Here is a 25,790-nt window from a genome sequence, read left to right as displayed (position 1 = left end):
CAATAACAACTATGTGGATGAAACCAGACAATCACTATGCTCTCTAATGAAATCACCCAGCAAAATGATAAAAAAGACAAAACCACCTATCACCCATGGGCGAACACTTTTCACAAAACAGTCACTCCATATCTGATCTCTCAGTCCTCATCCTCAAAGGAAATCTGTACAACACCTTCAAAATACAGGCCTGGGAGTTCAAATTCATTACTTTGCTAGACACTAAAAGTCATGGTCTAAATAAAGACACTGGATTTAAGGCTTATTCCAACAATCTGCAACCTACTAATCCTCCTTTTTTGTCCTATGATTGCAGGGGTGTTAGCCGGCCACTTCTCCTTGAATTGTCACTTAGAATAAGTGCTAACTACTTATGCTAAACAATCTATTCCACCTTGTATTTAATTGTGACACTCTGGGTATGTCTACCCTGCAGTTAAACAGCTGTGGCTGGCCAGTGTCAGCTGACTCAGGTTCACGGGGCTCGGGCCATAGGACTATTTAATTGCGGTGCAGATGTTCAGGCTTAGGTTGGAGCCTGGACTCTGGAACCCTCTGATGGGGGAGAGTCCCAGTGACCAGGCCCCAGCCTGAGCCCAAATGTCTATACCTCAATCAAACAACCCCGTAGCCCAAGCCCTGCAAGCCTGAGTCAACTGACAAGGGCCAGCCACGGATGTTTAATTGCAATGTAGCCATATCCTCTGAATAGCTTTCCCAGACTTGAAGAAGAGCTCTGTGTAGTTCAAAACCTTGTCTCTTTCACCAACAGAAAGTTCATCCAATAAAAGGTTACTTCACTTACCTTGTCTTTATACTAGGATTGATATTTAGTTCACTGCAATATTTTTCTTTACCTTTTCACAGCATTGCATATACTTTTTAACACATACTTGCCCACAAATATAAAGCACTGCTGTATTATAAAAGTATTTTAAAAAACAGTATTATAAAAATGACCTTTACATTTCACTAATACCAAAATGTTGTGGCTTTTGTTGATTTAAACCAGACCCTTCATGTTGTTTTGACATGGTTTTTGTTCGTCTGTAAGTTGCTACATTATTATAAGCCACTCACTGTTCAGAAAGGCACATATTATACCTGTTCAACAGTGATATGTATCGGGACAAAATCAGAGTATGATATCACATACAATAAAAGCATTTCTACATACCATTTAACTAACAATTGAAGACTGCAAGCTTTACTAACTTGTTCATTGTTATACAAGTGGTACCAACTCAGCTGCTTCCCACTAGCTAATACTTTGTGTATAGGTTTCTTATACTATTTTGAATTCATTTGGAAATGAGTGGTGGCCTTTCATTTACTAAAAACTTAGAGATGCTTGGAGGTAAAATTATGAGCTTCAAACCACAGCAGCTGGAAAAAAATAACACAAACACAGCACATATTAGAAAACAATAATAGCTAGAAACAAAACATTTCTGTTGCAAAAAGCGTTGCTTTGATCTCCATTTCATTTGCTTTCAAGAGAATTTGCATGTAGCATGCTTGATTCCTGCATGCTGCGTGTACACCATTAAACATAAGAACTGCCATTGAAAAGGTAATGGTGGCTGTCCATCATGCAGAGTGTTCTGACATGCTTGTGAAATGAATTTTTATTGAAAATGTAGTAACGCTGCAGGCCTGTGATAAAACTGAAGTTGAATAGGTAACTGGTGCAGAGGAGCTGTCCATAACTGAGATGCCCTGGACAGCTGACAAAGTCTCGTGGCACACTGTTTGTGCTTAAGCCTCAGATGTCTCATCTTGCTTCCATTTTCACCCATTATGAATTATTCTTCCCTGCTTTTGGAAAGGTCATAGGTCAGCCCTACTCCAGGTCCCCTGGTTTTTGACAGAAAATGCATCTCATGAATAATGAAGCATGGCTTTGTGCACACTAGCTTAGCGTCTGAGTGAGGAGGAAAGGTTGCGAGAGCTCTGTATCTGTATTTTGAACACTTCTTACCTTGTATGGGAAATCCATTTGTAATTCTTTGTGTGAAAGAGCAGGTATTCTAACTGCGGGCCACGCATTCTGGACAGGCCAAGAAGAATGAGTCTTGGCACATACTCTTAAACCTAAAACTGTGAGAGTATTTGAAAACAAAAGAATCCCCTTGAAATGACTGTCTCTGTATAAATCATTTGCAAGTGTTGAATTTTAGCTGAGAAAATGTAAACATAGAGCACTTTTAAAGTTGCAAACTGTTGAGTCTGACAGGTAATATGGGAGAGCTGACTGTGGGAAGCATATGGATTATATTTAAAATCAGAGTTGGGCCAAGAGCAGAACCTTGAATCTTAACCTTGGATTTGTGTGTGAGGGGGGCAAGACTGGGGAAGGGAAATTCAACCCTCTCCCCAGTTTTGGTTTGAGGTCAAATCCAAAACTGTATAGGACCTACTACCCGGTTCAGCTGTGAACAGAGACTGACCAGAACAGTTTTCCTGAGATTTTACCTAAAGATAACTGAAATTTCACAAGAACAACTGATCTTATGAGAATTCCACCATTCTAGATGACAGAAATCAGGTGATATCGATTGGAGCAAAAAATTGGAGAGAGCATGAGAGTTTTTGTCATAGTTTAATCTTAGCCTTTATATACCATGAAACCGTAGGCTAAAAATATCTGGAACTGGAGCCAAAAACTGCCTTCTCAGCCCATCTCTATTTAAAGTACATCATCAACAAATCTTGTGACTTCTTGCTTGTCTTAAAGCACAGAGTTTTATGGGGTTTGCACACACATGCACATGTGTGTGCTGTATTATCAAAGTATATTTTTTAAAATACCAACAGAATTTAAAAGGCTTGTTAGCATGCGCTATACTCCCTGGAGTATTACATTTCTCTTCAAAGCTTTTGTAATCTAAAGATGTGTTATTTGACTGATTCTCTAGGCTTGTTATATAAGCTAATCAGAACCCAATACAAAGCAGTCATCCTAAAGAAATGACCGGTTTAAATAGTTGTTATACTCCTTTCATCCTATATGTTTAGCATCAGTATAGTTTGAAAGATTTTTCAAGAAGCCAAAAACTTAGTTGTATACTCTAGCTAGCTAAAAAAGCATATGCTTTATGAAATATTTGAGTTTTATTGAACTGTGCAGAAATCTCATTCCTGCAAAACTAGCAAAATAAAACAAATAAAAGATCATTGTTTCCCAGTTTCTCAACAGGGTAGAAACCCCAAAACCTTTTACCACTGGAATCATTTTGTGCAGATTAATCTTGGTGATTTACGTTACCTGCCAATCAGCTTCTGATATTGGAGAATCAGGAGCATATAAATATGCAAGCTAGGGGCTACGTTTTACAATGCACCAGAACATCCTGTCCTTCCACCATATAATATGTGTATGCACAATGTTTTAGGAAAAACAATATACTCTTTTCTTATTGTTTGTTTGTTTATGTAATATTTATATTGCAGTAGCACTTAGAGGCCCCAGAAGTGATTAAGGCCCCCTTGTGCCAGACACTGGACCGATACATATTCCTTGAATAACATTCAGGGGAGACTAGAACACTAGTGCTAACTGCTGAAAGGGGTACTTTGAAATAGAAATGGGGGGAGGTGTAGAAAACTGATTAAAATGTACTGTATATCTTATAGGGAATGACTCTAAATAATTCATTTTAGAGCCTAGGAAATTTCATACCAGAATGGCCAGCAATATATCCTGCACTTAGTCTATGGACAGAGTTCCCGTTGATGTTAATGCATAGTGTGTTCATGTATGAAGTTGACAAAAATAGGTTCTTCTGAACCCAAAGCTGTACTTAGAATAAGGTGTAGCGGTAAGTGGAGGCTAAGGGGCCTTGTTTACATGAATTCTCCACCTCTGATCAGCTTCATTATTCACATTTATGGAACAGGGATGTGGGGGGGGGGTGTCCCATTTTGAACCAAAGCCAACTTGGTGTGAGAATATGCGGACCTAGTGCTCAGCTGTACCTCCACCCATGCACTGCCTTTGGGGGCTTAAGTGCCTAAAGTCTGTAATTTTGTGGGCTCCATAAGGCACTAAGTAAATGATAATTAAATAATATCAGCTACAGTATTTGTAGAAGACAGGTAGTAGGTGGCATTTGCCCAGCTGCAGCTGTAATTATTTGTGTATGTTTGTTTTTTACACCTATACCATTATAAAAGGAAAAAGTCTTTTTTTTCTGGAACTGGTAACATCCTTTTAGCTCCCACTTTGGTAATTAACATTTCATGAGGCCACTTGATCTTGCTAGAAAATTTTTCGTCAATAATCAGTAGCACTGCCGTGCATCAAGTGCATTATTATTAAGTGTGTTATTTCTAGGAACATTAAGGCCTACGGTGATTGCCAGAGTCATTGTTTTATGGAGTCAGTGAATTAGAGAAATGAGTAGCATGAATCTCAAGGACCATTAGCCTGTTTTCTAGCTGGAATATTTCAGGAGGATGGTGTATTAATGTGTGTGTTGAATATCTGAGTGTTTCTCCCTTATTATACTGAAGTAAAAAGAAGCCTTGGAAATAAGATGTAAAGATGCATTCAAAAACATTAAAAGACATTTTCCTTTGAATTAATGAATGTGGCAAATGCCCTGCGGTGAGACTGTGCTGGATTTGCTTTGAAGTCAGAATCAAGATTTCTGGTTGATATTATTGACGATAATAACATTTTTCTGCAAAGGCTGCAACTTGCAAAACTTCTGTACTCTGTCCCTAGTTTTATCAGTGTCTTCATAATTAGAATCATAGAATCATAGAATATCAGGGTTGGAAGGGACCCCAGAAGGTCATCTAGTCCAACCCCCTGCTCAAAGCAGGACCAATTCCCAGTTAAATCATCCCAGCCAGGGCTTTGTCAAGCCTGACCTTAAAAACCTCTAAGGAAGGAGATTCTACCACCTCCCTAGGTAACGCATTCCAGTGTTTCACCACCCTCTTAGTGAAAAAGTTTTTCCTAATATCCAATCTAAACCTCCCCCACTGCAACTTGAGACCATTACTCCTCGTTCTGTCATCTGCTACCATTGAGAACAGTCTAGAGCCATCCTCTTTGGAACCCCCTTTCAGGTAGTTGAAAGCAGCTATCAAATCCCCCCTCATTCTTCTCTTCTGCAGGCTAAACAATCCCAGCTCCCTCAGCCTCTCCTCATAACTCATGTGTTCCAGTCCCCTAATCATTTTTGTTGCCCTTCGCTGGACTCTCTCCAATTTATCCACATCCTTCTTGAAGTGTGGGGCCCAAAACTGGACACAGTACTCCAGATGAGGCCTCACCAATGTCAAATAGAGGGGAACGATCACGTCCCTCGATCTGCTCACTATGCCCCTACTTATACATCCCAAAATGCCATTGGCCTTCTTGGCAACAAGGGCACACTGCTGACTTATATCCAGCTTCTTGTCCACTGTCACCCCTAGGTCCTTTTCCGCAGAACTGCTGCCTAGCCATTCGGTCCCTAGTCTGTAGCTGTGCATTGGGTTCTTCCGTCCTAAGTGCAGGACCCTGCACTTATCCTTATTGAACCTCATCAGATTTCTTTTGGCCCAATCCTCCAATTTGTCTAGGTCTTTCTGTATCCTATCCCTCCCCTCCAGCGTATCTACCACTCCTCCCAGTTTAGTATCATCCGCAAATTTGCTGAGAGTGCAATCCACACCATCCTCCAGATCATTTATGAAGATATTGAACAAAACCGGCCCCAGGACCGACCCTTGGGGTACTCCACTTGATACCAGCTGCCAACTAGATATGGAGCCATTGATCACTACCCATTGAGCCCGACAATCTAGCCAGCTTTCTACCCACCTTGTAGTGCATTCATCCAGCCCATACTTCCTTAACTTGCTGACAAGAATACTGTGGGAGACCGTGTCAAAAGCTTTCCTAAAGTCAAGAAACAATACATCCACTGCTTTCCCTTCATCCACAGAACCAGTAATCTCATCATAAAAGGCGATTAGATTAGTCAGGCATGACCTTCCCTTGGTGAATCCATGCTGGCTGTTCCTGATCACTTTCCTCTCATGCAAGTGCTTCAGGATTGATTCTTTGAGGACCTGCTCCATGATTTTTCCAGGGACTGAAGTGAGGCTGACTGGCCTGTAGTTCCCAGGATCCTCCTTCTTCCCTTTTTTAAAGATTGGCACTACATTAGCCTTTTTCCAGTCATCCGGGACTTCCCCGGTTCGCCATGAGTTTTCAAAGATAATGGCCAATGGCTCTGGCCAATTCTCATGCCCCACCAAGAGGCTCTTATTCCCCAAAGGCATAAAGTCTTCTAAAATGTAACCATCAAAAACAGCATTAAAGTAATAGTGAAGATCTGACTTAAGCGTAAAAAAGACAGAGAAAAGAGAATTCAGGATGGAAAACTTGCCTGCCAGTTGTCATGCTGTTGGAAGGGAGTGGAAGGGAAAGCACCAGGAAAATAGGTTTGGGATGAAGTTTCTGCCCTGATTGATGGTCTTTACTTGGTCTCTGTGGGCTTGTCAGCCCTTCAGTATTAGTTTAATGTAACTTTTTGTAGTTTTAGTAGCTTTCAAAATATATACATCTATACAGGAATGGACACAAAAGGCAACACGTCTCTAGTGTATTTACTCAGGAGTTCAAGCTATGAACTGTAATATAAATGTCATTAAATATATATTCAGATGCCCTTTGTTTGACGCTGATGTAGGTCTTTCGTAAATATTACTTTCTATTCAATGGATAAGGAGAGATATAATGAGCCTTCAGATACACATGTACAGTTCCCACTCACTTTCGTGGGCGTCACTTATTCATACCTGATGGCAGATTCTGACCCTAAGAATGACCAATCATCTGGAATGTTCCATTTTGTCAGGTAGATGTGGATTTATAATATCTTAACCTCCAAATTTCATATTAGGCTATAACCATTTGCAATGTCATTACATATTTAGGCATCTAAAAAGGACACCAAGAATGCTTCTTTTCTGCCACATTGGAGGGCCAGACAGTGGGACTGTTTATTTCCTTGCCATAGAGGATTCCTCTGTCATCAGAGTTGGATTAAGGCAATCCAAGACCCCAGCCACACTTGCACATGGAACCCCCTTCCTTGTCCATGGCTCTACTTCTCCTTTTTTGCACTTGTTGCAGGCTGAGGAAATGGGATTGGTGTGGGTGCCCCTGCTGACACTAGCAGACCATAGCTGTGAAGGGGTAGCAGCTGCGAGGGCTACATACGTTCCACTTCGCAGTGTTGTCAGCAGGGGATTGACCAGACCAGTGGCTTTCAGATTTAATAGCCCATGAATATGAAAGGGACAATTCACATGCCTCAAAACTGTTGTTTCAGGCTGTCTGTAGCGTCAGGTAGGTATCTCTGCATTGATTACACTTGCTTTATGTTTTCAAGGTTTTCTGTGCAACCACAAGAGCTTTAGAAATGTGTTTTGTTTTCTAATGAAAAGTGAAATGGTGACATCATCCCACAACTCCAGGAGTCAGAGCTCCTAGGCACGGGCTATAGTACCTATGTCCCAGTCCAGCCCTGTCTGTACACTGCAGTGTGGTGCAGAAGAAAGGTGGGCATGTTGGGGCCATTGGATCTGCCCACATGGAAATCCAAGAGCCAAACTCAGCAATGTCAGCTGTCCCTCTACTCCAGTTCCCCAGATTAACCAAGCACAAGATGTCTACATGGGTGAGAAGGCCTTGAACCATGTGCTGTGACTGAGAATTCCTTTGCTCAGCCTCTCTCTGCCTGTGTGTATCTTTCTCATTGCAGTCTTCCTACTATTTTTCAGGGTTTAGACCTACAGTAGCACAGAGGTGCTACTAATAGAGCACAATGAGCCACCCACAGGTGTGCAGCATCAAAGATGTTCTTCAGCACCCAGTTGTGCAGTCTCCTTTCTAATCTGCTGGCCAGCTGTACATTACTTCAGAAGAATCAGCTGTCATTTAAAAGAAAATAACTATTTGCTATTTCACAGCTTTTTGTTAAATACAGCAAACATGGGGCATTATTTGGCTCATAGAATGGGTTATAGGAAAGGAAGTCCCTTAATTCTAGATTGCGAGTTTAAAGACCGTATAGGGTGCTAGTCATCTTCAAGCTGTTTAGCGGCTTATCAGTTTTGGTATGGGTTAGTGATCTCAGTCCCGTTTCTAGGAGCAGCCTCCAGATCAAAACACTACTACCACTATTTCAATAAATAGCTTCCCAATAGGGGGCATTATCGTGTGATTATGTATGGAGTCACTGGAAACATTCTGGAATAGCAACATGTCTCTGGAAAGCCGAAGATGCCACATACTGGCCAAAGATGATATCAGAGACTATCAGAGACCTGATGTGGAGTTGTGATACATGTGGGGAAATGCAGGCCAATCAGGAAAAAGAGACAATGAAAATAAATAGCATTCCCAATAGTCCTTGGAGCCAAGTAGGAATGGGCCATTTCATAGCAAACCATAGAAACTATCTCATTACTGTAGACTACTATTCAGCCTTCTGGAAATTGGATGAACTGGCAGATGATAGGGCTCAGATTTTCCTATATGCGATAGCTGATGGATTTCTTCATCAAGTAGTTGCTGAACCGACTAGAGGGGATGCCATTTTAGATTTGGTTTTGGTGAGTAGTGAGGACCTCATAGAAGAAATGGTTGTAGGGGACAATCATGAGCTAATTCAGTTCAAACTGAATGGAAGGATAAACAAAAATAAATCTGCGACTAGGGTTTTTGATCTCAAAAGGGCTGACTTTCAAAAATTAAGGAAATTAGATAGGGAAGTGGATTGGACTGAAGAATTTGTGAATCTAAAGGCAGAGGAGGCCTGGGATTACTTTAAGTCAAAGCTGCAGAAGCTATCGGAAGCCTGCATCCCAAGAAAGGGGGAAAAATTCATAGGCAGGAGTTGTAGACCAAGCTGGATGAGCAAGCATCTCAGAGAGGTGATTAAGAAAAAGCAGAAAGCATACAGGGAGTGGAAGATGGGAGGGATCAGCAAAGAAAGCTACCTTATTGAGGCCAGAACATGTAGGGATAAAGTGAGACAGGCTAAAAGTCAAGTAGAGTTGGACCTTGCAAAGAGAATTAAAACCAATAGTAAAAGGTTCTATAGCCATATAAATAAGAAGAAAACAAAGAAAGAAAGAAGAAGTGGGACCGCTAAACACTGAGGATGGAGTGGAGGTTAAGGATAATCTAGGCATGGCCCAATATCTAAACAAATACTTTGCCTCAGTCTTTAATAAGACTAATGAAGATCTTAGGGATAGTGGTAGCATGCCAAATGGGAATGAGGATATGGAGGCAGATATTACCATTTCTGAGGTAGAAGCAAAACTCGAACAGCTTAATGGGACTAAATCGGGGGGCTCAGATAATCTTCATCCAAGAATATTAAAGGAATTGGCACATAAAATTGCAAGCCCATTAGCAAGAATTTTGTAATGAATCTGTAAACTCAGGGGTTGTACCATATGAGTGGAGAATTGCTAACATAGTTCCTATTTTTAAGAAAGGAAAAAAAAGTGATGCGGGTAACTATAGGCCTGTTAGTTTGACATCTGTAGTATGCAAGGTCTTGGAAAAAAATTTGAAGGAGAAAGTAGTTAAGGACATTGAGATCAATGGTAAATGGGATAAAATACAACATAGTTTTACAAAAGGTAGATCGTGCCAAACCAATCTGATCTCCTTCTTTGAGAAAGTAACAGATTTTTTAGACAAAGGAAATGCAGTGGATCTAATTTACCTAGATTTCAGTAAGGCGTTTGATACCGTGCCACATGGGGAATTATTAGTTAAATTGGAAAAGATGGGGATCAATATGAAAATTGAAAGGTGGATAAGGAATTGGTTAAAAGGGAGACTACAGCGGGTCATACTGAAAGGTGAACTGTCAGACTGGAGGGAGGTTACCAGTGGAGTTCCTCAGGGATCGGTTTTGGGACCAATCTTTTTATTATTGACCTAGGCACAAAAAGTGGGAGTGTGCTAATAAAGTTTGTGGATGATACAAAGCTGGGAGATATTGCCAATTTAGAGAAGGACCGGATATCATACAGGAGGATCTGGATGACCTTGTAAACTGGAGTAATAGCAATAGGATGAAATTTAATAGTGAGAAGTGTAAGGTCATGCATTTAGGGATTAATAACAAGAATTTTAGTTATAAGGTGGGGACGCATCACTTGGAAGTAACAGAGGAGGAGAAGGACCTTGGAGTATTGGTTGACCACAGGATGACTATGTGATATGGCTGTGAAAAAAGCTAATGCGGTCTTCAGATGCATCAGGCGAGCTATTTCCAGTAGAGATAAGGAGGTGTTAGTACCATTATACAAGGCACTGGTGAGACCTCATCTGGAATACTGTCTGCAGTTCTGGTCTCCCATGTTTGAAGAAGGATGAATTCAAACTTGAATAGGTACAGAGAAGGGCTACTAGGATGATCCGAGGAATGGAAAACCTGTCTTATGAAAGGAGACTCAAGGAGCTTGGCTTGTTTAGCCTAATCAAAAGAAGGCTGAGGGGAGATATGATTGCTCTCTATAAATATATCAGAGGGATAAATGCCGGAGAGGGAGAGGAATTGTATAAGCTCAGTACCAATGTGGACACAAGAACAAATAGATATAAACTGGCCATCGGGAAGTTTAGACTTGAAATTAGATGACGGTTTCTAACCATCAGAGGAGTGAAGTTTTGGAATAGCCTTCCAAGGGAAGCAGTGGGGGCAAAAGACCTATCTGGCTTCAAGATTAAACTCGTTAAGTTTATGGAGGAGATGGTATGATGGGATAACATGATTTTGGCAATTAATTGATCTTTAACTATTCATGGTAAATAGGCCCGATGGGATGGGGTGGAATCTGAGTTACTACAGAGAATTCTTTCCTGGGTATCTGGCTGGTGAATCTTGCCCACATGCTCAAGGTTCAGCTGATCACCATATTTGGGGTCGGGAAGGAATTTTCCTCCAGGGCAGATTGGAAGAGACCCTGGGGGGTTTTCACCTTCCTTTGTAGCATGGGGCACTTGCTGGAGGATTTTCTGTACCTTGAAGTCTTTAAACCATGATTTGAGGACTTCAATAGCTCAGACATAGGTGAGAGGTTTATTGCAGGAGTGGGTGGGTGAGATTCCGTGTCCTGCATTGTGCAGGAGGTCAGACTAGATGATCATAATGGTCCCTTCTGACCTTAATATCTATGAGTCTATGAGACACTACCTCAGCAGCCATCATAGGCAAAGCAATGAAGCATTTCATGGTATCCTAAACTGTATAGCTCCAGACAATGGACGCAAGTTCACTTGCAGTGAGTTTGGGCAATTTATCCAGAAATGGGAATTTAGTCACATGACATCATTATCATACCACAGCCAGCCAAAGAGCAAAGCTGAACCGGCAGTTAAAATTGCTAAGACTTTTTAAAAGAGAGCTGCAAAAGCAAAGAAAATATATGGCAGGCCATTCTTAAATCATAGAATCATAGACTATCAGGGTTGGAAGGGACCTCAGGAGGTCATCTAGTCCAACCCCCTGCTCAAAGCAGGACCAATCCCCAATTTTTGCCCCAGATCCCAAATGGCCACCTCAAGGATTGAACTCACAACCCTGGGTTTAGCAGGCCAATGCTCAAACCACTGAGCTATCCCTCCCCTCAAATGGAGAAGCCCCTCCCAGAAGTCATTCACAGCAGCCTGGTACAATGTTTGATGTCAAGACTCATGCATACTTTGGTGCCTATAGCCCCAACAACCAGGAGTAGAAGGAGTTATGAACAAAAAAGAAGACACACATGCAAAAGCCAAATCCTGCTATAACTGCGAAGATAAAGACCACTCAGAACTACAACTGGGAGATCCTGAGAGGATCAAATTATTTCCTCAGAACAAATCATGCACTTGGAAGCAAGCTACCGGTGTTGGACAGGTAAAGATAAATCCTCATTCACATCATGCAGCAGTAGATGGACATATATTTTACTGAAACTGCAAATACATTCATCCACTGCATATGCCAGACAAAAACATGAATGCAGAGGATGATATACACGCTTTGCTGAGACTTGATCAGCAGTACCCAGAAGGCACATAGGCAGACGAGTGACCGGTAGATACTGAAATAGACTCACAAAACTCTACACCACCAGAACTACCAAGACAGTCTCCTGTCATCACAAGACAGACTTGTGCTTGCTCTAACATTCTATAGTGTGCAAGTGACCTTGAAAGCTTTTAGTTAAACAGTAATATATGCCTTAAGATGAATCAACATATATGTACAAATAACATTTCTACTTTTCTCACTTAATAAAATATTGATGTAATTTGGTATCTGTTAAAAGACATCTGGAATTTTTGGAAAATCTATGCAGAATATTTATGAACTGCACAAACTCTGCGTCATGTAAACCAGGCTGTGGTTATCACGATGCATGACCTACAGTTTCTCCATAAACTGTAGATATATATATACCTGCGTCCCGCACCCTGCACCCAAACTCCCTCCCAGAGCCCGACCCCCACACCCCCTCCTTCATCCCAACCCCCTGCTCCAATCAAAGTATCTCAATTTGTCATTTACTTATAATTACTTATATTACTTATAATATAGGAGGAGGATGAAGAAAAAAAGAATGAAAAAAGCAGGGGGAGATAAGAGAGAATGTTCTTTTTCTTGGCTGGGTCCGCCGAAAATGAAGCTGGGCGCAGGGCCCCACTAACTCTAAATCTGCCACTGCAACAGGCTACATAAAAAGCTGTAGCAAAATCAGTAAAAACTAAAATTTCATAAAGACAATTACTTGCTTATACTGTTCTATATACTACACACTGAAATGTAAGTACAATATTTACATTCCAATTGATTTATAATTATATGGCAAAAATGAGACAGTAAGCAGTTTTTCAGTAATAGTGTGCTGTGACACTTTTGTATTTTTATGTCTGATTTTGTAATCCAGTAGTTTTTAAGTGAGGTGAAACTTGGGAGTACACAAGACAAATCAGACTCCTAACGGGGGTACAGTAGTCTGGAAAGGTTGAGAACCACTGCTTTACACAACTCTACCAAGACTCCTCAGTTAAGACCTGTTATTACAGCTCTTGTCATCTCTTGAGCAGGGGTTGTCAGTCATGATTAATCGTGCCAGACAGAGCTGTGGCTTTTTGATGTAAATAAATTGGGATTCTGATAAGATTCTAAACCCATTTGCATTCGTGACCTTCAACTCTGAACACAGATCTCAAAACTTTTTTTAAAAGCTAGAGCACTAGTTCACATGCAGTGTCCCAGTGTTCTAGCATTTACCTGTCTCTCTGGTATCCCAGCAGCCCACTCTGTTTTTCGGGGAAAGATTAATTAGCTAACAGCACTGATTTTTTAAATTGGCTGCATTACCTTTAGCAATGCCCCTCAACAACTGTCACCAGAAAACATGTATGCCCACCTCTGCATATAATATAATTTGTTTATTTACTAGATATAATATAGAAGCGGATAAACATAAGAATTTGGTTAATTTTTTATGTATTTGTTGCCAATGTATAGACTACCAAGGATTTCAAGGGAGACAAAGCCGAGCCAATTATTTCAAGGTCCAGTTTTTTCCTTCCTCCCGATTTTCCTCAGCCCAATCCCATACTGTTTTGGAATACCTGTGTGGCTCGTACCTTCTTGGAGGATAATGCTCAGTTTCAAATGAGATATCTGAGGCCTAGTTTTCAAAGGTGCTGAGCTCCCCGACTTCCCACTGTCAGTCTTGTGAGCTGCTCCTGCGCTGCTACACTGACCTCATTTCCCCATGATGGCGGTCACATAAATTGCTGACGGAAGTTTTAAGCTTAGAATGTGAGCCTGAAGGAAGTATTTATAATTTCTGTCACGCTTCACAACATATATAGTGTGACTAAACCGTGCATTTGAAACATCCCACAGTACCTTAGGAGAGGGAGATTCTTAGTACTACTGCTTTGTCTGAGTTCCTGTAGCTTGAGTAAGTGGCTTCACTGCTTACCATTGGACACATTCTTCTGTGAGTGATGGTCCCTATCTGTATTTCACACGTAGGTACGCATGCACCTGAGTCTGGAAATTATTCAAAGCTGTGTCTGTTGGACTGTGCATGTGCCATAGATCTCCTTGTGCTCCCAACCAAGGGTACAAGAGGCAGTGTGGTTCGATGCCTCTCCAGTTCCTTCTTACCGCTCCATGGCCTGAGTCAGAATTGTGTCCTCCTTCAGTTCACTGTACAATGTGTAAAGACGTTTGTGAACAGTTATACTTCTTAGCTAAATAGTTAGTTAAAGTTCATAGTATAGTTAGTATAGAATGTTTTCTTTCTCCCCAAGACTGTGCCCAGAGTCCTGGGATTCAAGAATTTCATCTCTTGCCCTCACTTCTTCTCCATCAGCGACAAACATCAGCACTACCTCAACTGTCTGGGTGAAGCTCATATCTCTGCAAAGTTCAGTATCTGTTGCTTTCAAACCAGAATTTGAGAAGCCTGGGAACTTTGCCTGAGAGAGCACCTGAAGGAGAAAACTATGAGGCCCCTCTCCGATCCAGGCCAGGGATGGCCCCCTCCCCCATACATTGGCCTCAACTAACGAGCACATGCCCTCCAAGCACATGCTTAGGAGCAGAGCCACCAGTGCCTTAGCACAAGGACTCATCATCCACGGCTTCCCATGAGAGTAGCGGACACTCTCATGGGCGTAAGGACAGATCACCATCGAGGACTGTCCATAAGAGACGTGCTCCCTCCCTGAGCCTGTCCAAGTTGGGTAAGATGTCACATTTGGAACCTAAGGAACTGGCTCCACTGAAGACCCCTAGGTTGGAGGGCAAAGCACGTAAAAAGAAAGATCTGCCGGTTCTGTTGGTCACCTCAGTACCGAAGGGTAAGGACCAACGTTGGCTGGTTCCATCTGTGAGTGCTGATCCAGACCCATTGTAAGTACCTCCTTGTTCATCTGAGGACCATCTGGCTGCCATAGATGCACCGAGTGCATCAAACATGACTGCTGGAACCAGTCAGACAGCAGGGTGTATGGAGATTTATATAACACCGGAGGATATATTCCTCCCTTATCCACAGTCTCCACTTCTTTCTGGCCTGGGTCTTCTGAGAGATGTTATACTCTGGAGGATATCCCAGGAACCATCCCACCTCCAGCCATATGGCAGGTGTATTCTGGTATCAACAGCCCTGCTGCTACCAGAGGAGCAGTTTTCAGGCCCACATGAGTCAAAGGTGATAGCTGCTCCAGTATTTCTGCAGAGACAGTTGGGCCCTGACACACAGTCAAAGAGTCACGCTCGCTATTCCTTTGAATACAACCCTCCCAGGGACCGCTGGTACTGATTCCCTTAGGGTCCCCCATAACTGATCAGTCCCTCTTTCTGACCTTATTGGGGTCTGTGGGATCCTTAAGGCAGGCATCCAGGCTTTTCTCAAGAGTTATACCTTCTCACCAGTCTTCCTCCTCCATTGGTGTACGAGGAGGAAGAGGTGGACCCTGATCCACAGGGACTGACGGTTCCAACAGGTGTCTCCTCATCATCCCCAGATGAAGCGGACACTCCTTCCTCACCATCTTTGCCAGATTACCATTGGCAGTACCAGGAGCTACTGCAAAGAGTTGCCAATGACCTCCAGAGTCCACTAGAGGAGATCCAGGACCCTCAACACTGGCTCTTGGATATCTTGCCACCTCGGAGACCGAATAAGGAGGCCCCACTTGATCAATGAGGCCATACTAGAACCAGCCAGAGTGGTGTGACATGCTCCAGCATCTTGTGCCTCTGCACCGAAAAGAGCCGAGAAGAACTATTTTGTTCTTGCTAAGGGAGTTGAATTTTTGTTCTCTAACCCTCCCCCCGACTCGCTGGTGGTAGAGGTGGCTACAGAATGGGCTCTGTCACACTATCAAAGGGCTAGACCATCAGATAAGGGCTTGAAGAAATTGGACTTCAGGGGGAGGAAGATGATCTCCATAGAGATCTCTGCCATTTTGTGTCACTAATTACCAACCGCTCTCAGCAAAATACGATTTTAACAGCTATTCCAGGCTTGCAGATTTCATAGACAAGCTTCCCATGGAGGACAGAGCCCAGTTTCAGTCCCTTTTCATTGAGGGAAGAAAGCTAGTGGCAAAAGTAGCTCCCCAGGCCACAGTGGATGCAGCCGACACAGCTTCTATAAGTCTGACCACTGGCTTAGTCATGAGGAGGAACTCTTGGCTGCAATCGTCAAGGATTCCTAGGAAGGTTCGGAACACCATCCAGGAATGAATCCCTCCATTCTTTAAAGGACTCAACATTGACTCTGGATTCTCTGGGGATTTATACTCCAGCCCTCAGGAAGAAACACCAGAGACAGGCCTACAGACCGAAGCCACCCCGTCCTCATACACCTTATTACCAGCGCCCAGCCAAGCCTTTGTGCAAACCTCAGAGGGTTCAGTAGCTTTGCTTCTTGACCCCTCTACTGTCATAGCCTCTACTCACTCCCAAACATTGGGCAAGGGCTATTTTTGACATACTGGTGGAGACCTCCCTATCACCTCTGATGCCACCCACCTCTTCCCCCCTCACCATTGGGGGCCATTTCACACTCTTTGCCCACCACTGGAGGAAGATCACTATGGATGGTTGGGTTTTGGAGATTATCCATTATGGATACTCCATAGAGTTTTCCTCCTTCCCTCCACACAAACTCCTGTCCCAGTCCCCCTTTGGGGACCAGTCTCACAAGGTGAATCTTCAATAGGAAATGGAATCCCTTTTACACCAAGGGGCAATAGAATGTGACCTGCCTCAGTATCTTGCGGGGGGGGGGAGGTGTTTCTAATCCCTCTATTTCTAATTCCCCAAAAAGATGGAGACCTATCCTGGACCTTTGGCAACTTGACATCTTTATTCAGAAGCTAAAATTTGGGATTTTTATGTTGACATCGGTAAGGGATGTGGTTCACAGCTCTTGACATGAAGGATGCATGTCTCCACCCATCACACAGGAAGTTCCTGAGTTTTATGGTAGACCAGGAACACTTCCAGTTTCAAGTCCTCCTCCTTTGGCTAGTAATGGCACGCAGAGTATTTATAAAAATACTCTCTGTGGTAGCAGCACAGATGAGATATCATGGTGGGTGATCACTTCAGCCCTCTCACCCCTCTTGGAGTGGGGTGCTCATGTGGACAAGCACACTGCTAAGGGTACTTGGACCTCACAAGAGGCCGGATTACATATAAACGTCCTGGAACTGAGGGTGGCCTGCCTTGTGTTCAAGGCCTTCCTTCCGTTCATTCGCTTGCTCCATGCAGATAATGATGGACAATATCACCACCGTGGTCTATATAAACAAACAGGGAGGAGCGAGATCTTGTCCCCTCTGCCTGGAGGCCATCAGACTCTGAAACTGGTGCATCAGCAGCCACATCGCGATACAGGCTGTTTACCTTCCTGGTGTTCACAACTCCCTTGTACGCAGACTAAGCAAACGCTTTTTAGCTGACCTCGAGTTGGAGGTCCATGATGTGGTCCTAAGTGAAATATTTACACAATGGGATACACCACTGAGACTTTGTGTCCCAAACAAAAAGTTTCCCCTGTATTGTTCCAGAGGAGCCATGGGTCACAGCTCCCAGGGTGATGCTCTTCTGCTGTCTGGGATGAGTGACCTTAGATATGCCTTTCATTCCATTCTTCTGCTTCCACAGATCATAGGGAAGATATGTCGCAACAAAGTCTAAATCATTCTCTTAGCATGCTACTGGCCCAGACATTCATGGAACTTCTAAGGATGTCTTCCCACCAGGGGAGTAAAGTAACTTAAATCTCTTACCGGTATGCAGGGCTGCCGGACCCCTGGGGGGCAAGATGCAGGAGGCCTGACTCTGGGCCCCGAAAGGGGCAGGGCCAGTGGCGCTAGAACAATTTTTAGGGTGGGTGTGCTGAGCTGCACCCCCCCCCCCGCTCCTGTCCATGCCCCTCACCGCCCCAGGTTCGGACCACAGCTGGGGGTGGCTGCAGAGCCCCATGGCCAGGACCCCGGGCAGCAGCAGGGCCCCCTGCAGACTGGCAGATAGGACCCTGGCACGGGGCCATGCTCATCGCAAAGCCTGGGGGTGCTGCAGCACCCCCCCACACCCCTACTTTTCCCATGCCTATGGGCAGGCCTGGGGGCCAGCCTGCCCCAGCCAGCCCTTTAGCGCTGCCCAGCCTGCACCACCCGGGGCTCTATTGGTGATTCAAAGGGCCCGAGGCTCCAGCCGCCGACGCCCTACTTTTTAAATCGCCGGGCCCCTGGGCAGCTGCCCCTTTCCCTGCCACGCCCCTATCAGCAGCCCTGCTAGTACAGTCCTTAAAGCGCTGCCATGGCAACACTTTAACGTCAGCTGTGTACCAGTGGCTACTTTCTTACTGCTACACCGTACCGGCCCACTTTCACCTCTGCTTCCCATCCCCCCTGTCATAAATATCAAGGGAAGGGTAACCACCTTTCTGTATACAGTGCTATAAAATCCCTCCTGGCCAGAGGCAACATCTTGTTACCTGTAAAGGGTTAAGAAGCTCAGCTAACCTGGCTGGCACCTGACCCAAAGGACGAATAAGGGGACAAGATACTTTCAAATCTTGGGGGGAGGGGGGGGAGGCTTTTGTTTGTGCTCTTTGTTTACGTGGTTGTAGTCTCTTGGGACTGAGAGAGGCCAGACAGAAATCCATCTTCTCCAGCCCATCCTAATCCAAGTCTCCAATATTGCAACCAGTATAGGTAAGCCAGGCAGGGCGGATTAGTTTATCTTTTGTTTTATGTGAATCTTCCCTGTGTTAAGAGGGAGGTTTATTCCTGTTTTCTGTAACTTTAAGGTTTTGCCCAGAGGGGGATTCTCTGTGTTTTGAATCTGAATACCCTGTAAAGTGTTTTCCATCCTGATTTTACAGAGGTGATTCTTTTACTTTTTCTTTAATTAAAATTATTCTTTTAAGAATCTGATTGATTTTTCATTGTTCTTAAGATCCAAGGGTGTGGGTCTGTGTTCACCTGTACAAATTGGTGAGGGTTATTATCAAGCCTTCCCCAGGAAAGGGGGTGTAGGCCTTGAAGGGATATTTTGGGGGAAGACGTCTCCAAGAGGTCTCTTTCCCTGTTCTTTGTTTAAAATGCTTGGTGGTGGCAGCATACTGTTCAAGGCCAAGGCAAAGTTTGTACCGTGGGAAGTTTTTAACCTAAGCTGGTAAGAATAAGTTTAGGGGGTCTTTCATGCAGGTCCCCACATCTGTACCCTAGATTCAGAGTGGGGAAGGACCCCTGACGCCCCCCAGTCAGGATCTACCCATTCCCAAACCTTTTAATCTAGGAGCAGGAGAAATCAAGCACCACAATCTGGGCTCACTTTACCTCATGGCCCACTTTACTCATCCAGCTACTGTACAGTTTATGAAAGGCCTTACGAGGCTCCTCCCACCAGTGATCAAACGTACATCTCAATGGGACCTTAATCTCATCCTGTTGATGCTCACAGGTCCACCTTTTGAATCTATGGCAACAAGTTCCATGACCTACTTGTCCATAAAGGTGGTGTTCTTAGTGTCTATTGCTTCGGCCAGGAAGGTCAGCAAGCTTAGAACCATTATGGCAGACCCTCTGTAAACAGTTTTTCGCAAAGAAAAGGTGTATCTTCGACTACACCTCAAGTTCCTCCCCACGATTGTTTCTAAGCTCCACATCAATCAAAGTATACGCTTAGCTGTATTTTTCCCGAAACCCCACACTTCCACGGAAGACAAGAGACTTCACTCCCTCAATGTTTGGCATGCCCTGGTGTTCTACCTGCAAAGAACCAAACCCATTAGAAAATCACTGAGACTTTTTATTGCAACAGCGATAGAGTGAGAGAGAGAGATCTCACGATCAAGCCATGTCCTCCCAGAGGATTTCTAAGTGGCTCTTGGGATGCATCCTTGAGTACTATAAGTAGCAAAAATCTCTCCCCTGGGCATGGTGGAGTCACAGCTCACTCCATGTAAGTACAAGCTGCTTCCATGGCATCCCTATATGATGTTCTGCTGCAGAACATGTGCAAGGCAGACACCTGGAGTTCTATCCACACATTCCTGACACACTATGGTTTAGTTGGCTATTGATGTAGTAGTGGGCTCTGCAGTGTCATAGATATCTTTGTTACCAACTTCCTCACACCCACCTCCAATCTGAGCACTGCTTGCCAATCTCCCACGTGTGGAATACATGTCACTCAAAGAAGAAATGGAGGTTACTTACTATAACTAAATTCTTTGAAATGTGTGGTCTTATTCTACTATACCTGTCCTCCTTCCCCTCTGCTTTGGATCCTGTGGGATTGCGGTAAGAGAAGGAATCAGAGAGGTTTCAACCCGTACTGACTCTCATACCCTTGGTCAGGGCACAAGTTGATTTATGGTGCATGTGCAGGCCAACAGACACATGGTGCCTACTGCATATGTGTACCCATGTGTGGAATACAAAGAGGGACAGCACATCTCGAAGAACCAGTAAGTAACCTCCATATATTGGCAGCCTCTAAAAGTACACAGCCAAATTCTTCCCACAGATATGCACCCATGGTTTCAAATAACTTCAATCCATATGGTGTATTTCACAGATGTTAATGCTTCAATATTTGGCTCTTTGGACCTTAGAGTTGCCTGAATTTAGTTTGGTGCCGAGGGACCACAGCTTTTGGCTACAATTAGCATTGTGGGCACTCGGCAACTCTCCGGGTCAGGCCTTTAATGAAGTTAAAAATGTAGTTACTATATTTATGCAGATGCCAGGTCCATTGAAGGGTACATCCTGCAGTACTTTGAGGGAGCTTTTGTAAGACCCCGTTCATCATGAGGTATCTTGAACACACTGTAGCATCAAAAGTTGATCTACCTCCTTACAACTTGAGGGCAGTGAACTTTCCAGTTAAAATAATACCTACTTCTTATAGAGCACTTTTCATCAGTAGATCTCAAAGCACTTAACAAAGGATGTGTAACAGGCATAGCGCTCTGCTCCTGTCTTCTCCTACAATTGGCTCTAACACCTCTGGTTTGTAAACACCAACATTGTTTGTGTTATCTCATCTACCACCCCTTCACAGTCCTGTGCAGCAACTCTGTTTACAGTGATATGCAAACATTTTGCCAGAGAAAAGAGAACTCCCTTTATCCTTGCCTTGTTAGCCTCTCCCACGCTCTCTCATTCCTTTTTCTTGCACTTCCTTCCTGGGCACCTTTCAACTCTTCCAGTTAATGGGTTAACTAGCTCTTTGGCTCCCCCAGCTCATACTTATCTAGTAATTAGCTCCAGCTTCCCTCAGTCAGGCCCTTCTCTGGGAAAACTAATTTGACTTGCAGTGACCATAGTGCTGGTTCAGAGCACTCTGTTGCAGGAGGCCAGTATCATTATCCCCATTTTACAGATGGGGAAACTGAGGCACATAGCTGACTTGCCTAGGGTCACCCAGCAGGCTAGTGACAGAGCAAGGAAATAGAACCAAGGTCTCTTGAATCTTAGCCCAGTTCTATATATACTCAGCCACACTGATGCTCCTGTTTTCACTTGCACTGCTATCTGTCTCCATTCTTTAAGGAGATAAAGGTTCATGACCATAAAAAGCAATATTCAAATAAGATCACATCAGTGAGTGAAAAATTATCTGTTTTTCGAAATATATATGAAAATTAACCAAAGTGTTAAGGAAAAGAAAATGAGCTAGTAGAAAAATGTTCTTATCAAATTAGACACCATTACAGGGGGCATAAATATTGAACTGGTTTTATAAACTAGCCAAGTGGATTTGCTTTCTAAATGTTTTAAGGTTCATATGCAAGTTACAGCTGAACTATTCTGACATGCCTGTGGAAATGCTGTTAACAAGCTACTGTCCTTTATGCCTGAAAAGTATTCTTGGAATTTCTGAGGCTAAAAGACCATGCTGTGATACAATATCAGTAAGGTGGCAAATCTGAGAAATAGGCTTTGCTTGGAAACTCACAAAGGATGTATTTACCCTCTATTTTAGGAAATGATGTATTTCACTTCTTGTGTATCTTATTTTTATGTTTTCAGGACTCCTCCTCAATTGGAACAGCTACAGTGGCTGGACCCAGAACAAGTGCAATAATTGGAGATCAGGGGACACAGACAAAGGTCCAGCTCCCCCTCAATATGTAAGCGGCCAGTTCATCTTAATCACACTCAGGCATTTTGCAAATCACTTGTGGTTTTGATTTTGTTTTTTATTTGAAAGAGTAGTTCTCATAGCAGTAGCTCTTTGAATACAGTTATCTCAATCTCAAACCTTCTGCTGAACAGTGAAAGGCCAGGTCACCTTTCTTTACATAGTCCTTTTTTTAGCTTCCAGAATATTTATTACAGCTATATGAATCTATCTGCTAGAGAAAGCCTGCTCCCTTAAATTAAAGGCTTTAGGAAGGCACACTCCCATACATTGGAACAACTGAGTCAATCATCGTTCAGATGAACTGTGTTTAACCATAAAAACGGTCCAATCACATTCTTCAGTACAATAACCAAAGACATCAAATGGAACATTTTAAGTGCAAGAGTATCTTGAGTGTATAAATACTAGGTGGAAGAACAGTAGGTTGATTAGGTAGGGTATAAGAGCAATAGAATCCAGTATAATAATTCTCTTCTAGACCAGTGAATATGTCGGGTACCTATGTCATTAAACTACTGAACCCTTTCTTCTAATAAAATATATGAAAACCCAACTGAACCTAAACATACATATGTTTGTGTGTATAATATCCTAAAACAGTAGCTGAAATTCAGACACACACATACATGTAAAATGAGATGTCAGATCTGCTTTAAATGGAATAGGAAATTCAAAACCATGAAAACTAGCCCTTAGTAAACCCATTCTGCCACAATTCGGTACTAAAGTTTAGAGGATACAAAACATCATTCATTGTTCTGAGATTCTGATGAGAGAATTGTATCATTACTCTGCAGCCACTCTGTGGAGCCTGTGTGATATTAATGTGATGGGGCAAATCCTCCTCCTACCTTTTCAGATGCTTAGGGTCCAGGTGGAGTTCTGCTCTGCAAGGGAAGATTCCTTTACATATTGATAAAATCAGTGCTCAAGTCCTTTAAAAAAAAAAAAAGTTCCAGAACACATGATTTCAACAACAAGAATACCTTAGGACAGGTCAAATCACTGGCTGGAGGTGCCAGCTTACAGTTACCAGTAGTACCAGAATTGTAGTTAGAGGCTGGCTCATGCTCTGAAGCATGAGAATTTATATCCCTTCTAAACACTGTTTGTTTTTTAAAAAACCCTTACGAATGTAACTCCAGACATTCTTGCTGTCTATGTGTATGTGTAATCCTTTTATGAATCCTGCCAGCTTTTGGCATCAGTGCCAAACAAAGTACAGGAACAGCTTTCCGGAGCATTCCAGCATGACTCACGTGCAGGATAAAAAGGGTAAGTAGGTCTAAGACAGTCTAATTTAGACTAAGTTGTACCACCACTTTACACATGACCTCTGAATTGGGTCCATAATATAAAGACCTAAACAAGTACTAATCAGAGATGAGTCATGCTTCTTGGTCCCAAGCTGTGCAGCCTCTGCACTCTCCATTGTATCCTAACAGAGCACTGTGTTGAGGGATGAGCACTGAGACATGTAGCCCTCTTTCATGTCAGGCAGATGCATTTCAGTGTTCTTCATTTCATATTGTGACAGACCCAGACCAGTAGGATACAGGAGTCTGGTAGAAGGCAAATATATTGGCCACTGGATGAACAGTTCCCTGAATGACCAGAGCAGGGGCTGCCCTAGAGCAATCAGGAACCTGCCAGAACCAATCAAGACACCTGGAGCCAATTAAGAACTTTCTAGATTCAATTATGGCAAGCAGGCTAATCAGGACACCTGGTTTAAAAAGGACCTCCCATCAGTTAGTGGGGCAGAGGGGGTTGCCAGGAGTAGGGAGTGAGAAGGTGTGCTGCTGGAGGAGTGAAGAGTTCAAGCGTGATCAGGGTTCAGGAGGAAGATCCTGCAGTGAGGATAAAGGTGCTGGGGGGAAGGCAATGGGGAAGTAGTCCAGGGAGTTGTAGCTGTCACACAGCTGATACAGGGAACATGTGGACAGCTGCTATCCACAGGGCCCTGGGCTGGAACCTGGTGTAGAGGGTGGGCCCGGGTTCCCCCTCCTCCCTCCCCCCAACTCTTGATCAGACACAAGAGGAGTTGAACTGGTCTGTGAGAAACACCAGAAGGGAAGGTCTAAATTGGAAAGGGATCTGCCCTGTCCCCAACCCACTAGGTGGGACACAGAGACTGCAGGGATTGTTCTCCGTTTTCCCCCATGCTGGCCAGTGATGAGGTTAGCTGAGTGGACGACAGGTTTGAGCCACTAGCAAGAGTGGCCAAACTGAGGGCTGCCGTGAATCTCTGAGGCAAGCAAATCCGCCAATAAGTGCAGGACCCACCGAGGCAGAGGAGGAACTTTGTCACAATATGCAGCCTCATGTTTTCTTTCAAGTGAGCACCAATAGAGCTGATCATTGCTACCTGATTATACAGACTGAACAAAAAATATGCAGAACGGTTTCTCCTGTCTGTTGACTAATGAAATATAAGTATATCACATGCACATGGTAAATGGAGCCAAGTACATCAACCTAAGCATGCCCAGAGGAGCTGTTATCAAATATTTTGTATTCTACTCATTACTGTTGTTTATTTACTGGCTGCAAAATAAAAATCTACTGGTAACATAAAGGAATAGAATAGGAAAAACTAATAGGATTTATTCTTCAATTATATTTGCTAAAAAGCAGAAGTAAAAAGCCAAGCATCATTTTTATTGGTTGCAGGTCTACAGTCACTGTGGTTATAGTTTTCATTATTTCTTTGTTTCTCTGCTACTAGGTATGCACTGAACCCCTTCTAACCTTTCCTCAATATGAGGGTATTCTGCTACATTTTGTAGGGTAAATGCAGTTTTCACAGCCTTCACCCATTTGTTCTAGTCCTTCTGTACTGCCTTCAAAACAACACTCAGGAATGAGCAATCATAAACAGGGATGATTGGAAATCTCCTTTTGTATTGGTGGCAAGGAGATAGTGTCAAAAAACTTGATTTTTATAAGATAGAAGGTGCTGCAGGGTGGTTGTTCTTGTTATTTTTTCCTTAACAGGCTTCCTAGCTATCCCCCAAAGTACAAGCAATCATTCTGAATTTTCAACAAGCATCTCCCCAAACATTGGAACTAATTTTAGCAGCTATAAGTTGTCGTATTTCATAGCATGAGTCTTGTCCCTGAAGTAATGAAGCAAGAACATAAGAGAGATGAAAGGAAAGATCATAAACAAAGGGAATAAATAAAAGTATAATTAAATATATAAAAAGTTATGGATATTGAGACCAAGATTAAGTTGTGCATATTGAGATAAAGACTAAGGTTATAAGCATACTGCATACAAAAAGCATACTGCAAACAAAGAACTCAACTCTGAGGCCTTGCTATGGAGAAACTCCCATTGATTTTAATGGGAGTGTTGCCTGAGTAAGAATGCCATGGTTTGGCCCTAAGACAGTTGTTAAAAGAGTATCATCATATCCACACACAGAGAAATGCAGGAATTCTCATATTGGACCAGGCCAGTGGTCTATCTAGTCCAGTATCCTGTTTCTGGCGAGGGTAATACAAGATGAAGAAACCCTATAGCAGGCATTTGTGAAATAATCTGCTCAAAAGAAAAGTTTC

The 25,790-nt window shown here is 43.1% G+C and overlaps 1 protein-coding gene across 1 annotated transcript in view; it reads left to right on the top strand.

Annotated features, from left to right (window-relative positions):
- Positions 1–25,790, top strand: part of SH3RF3 (SH3 domain containing ring finger 3) — a 395,417-nt gene that overhangs the window by 309,558 nt on the left and 60,069 nt on the right. Inside the window, exon 5 of the mRNA XM_048856416.2 lies at positions 22,109–22,209. Within this exon, the coding sequence (XP_048712373.1) occupies positions 22,109–22,209 (101 nt within the window). The remainder of the gene's footprint in view (positions 1–22,108; positions 22,210–25,790) is intronic.

The sequence above is a fragment of the Caretta caretta genome, chromosome 1 (genome assembly GCF_965140235.1).
Source record: "Caretta caretta isolate rCarCar2 chromosome 1, rCarCar1.hap1, whole genome shotgun sequence".
In the NCBI taxonomy this organism is placed as follows: domain Eukaryota; kingdom Metazoa; phylum Chordata; order Testudines; family Cheloniidae; genus Caretta; species Caretta caretta.
This window is presented reverse-complemented; position numbering and strand designations above follow the sequence as displayed.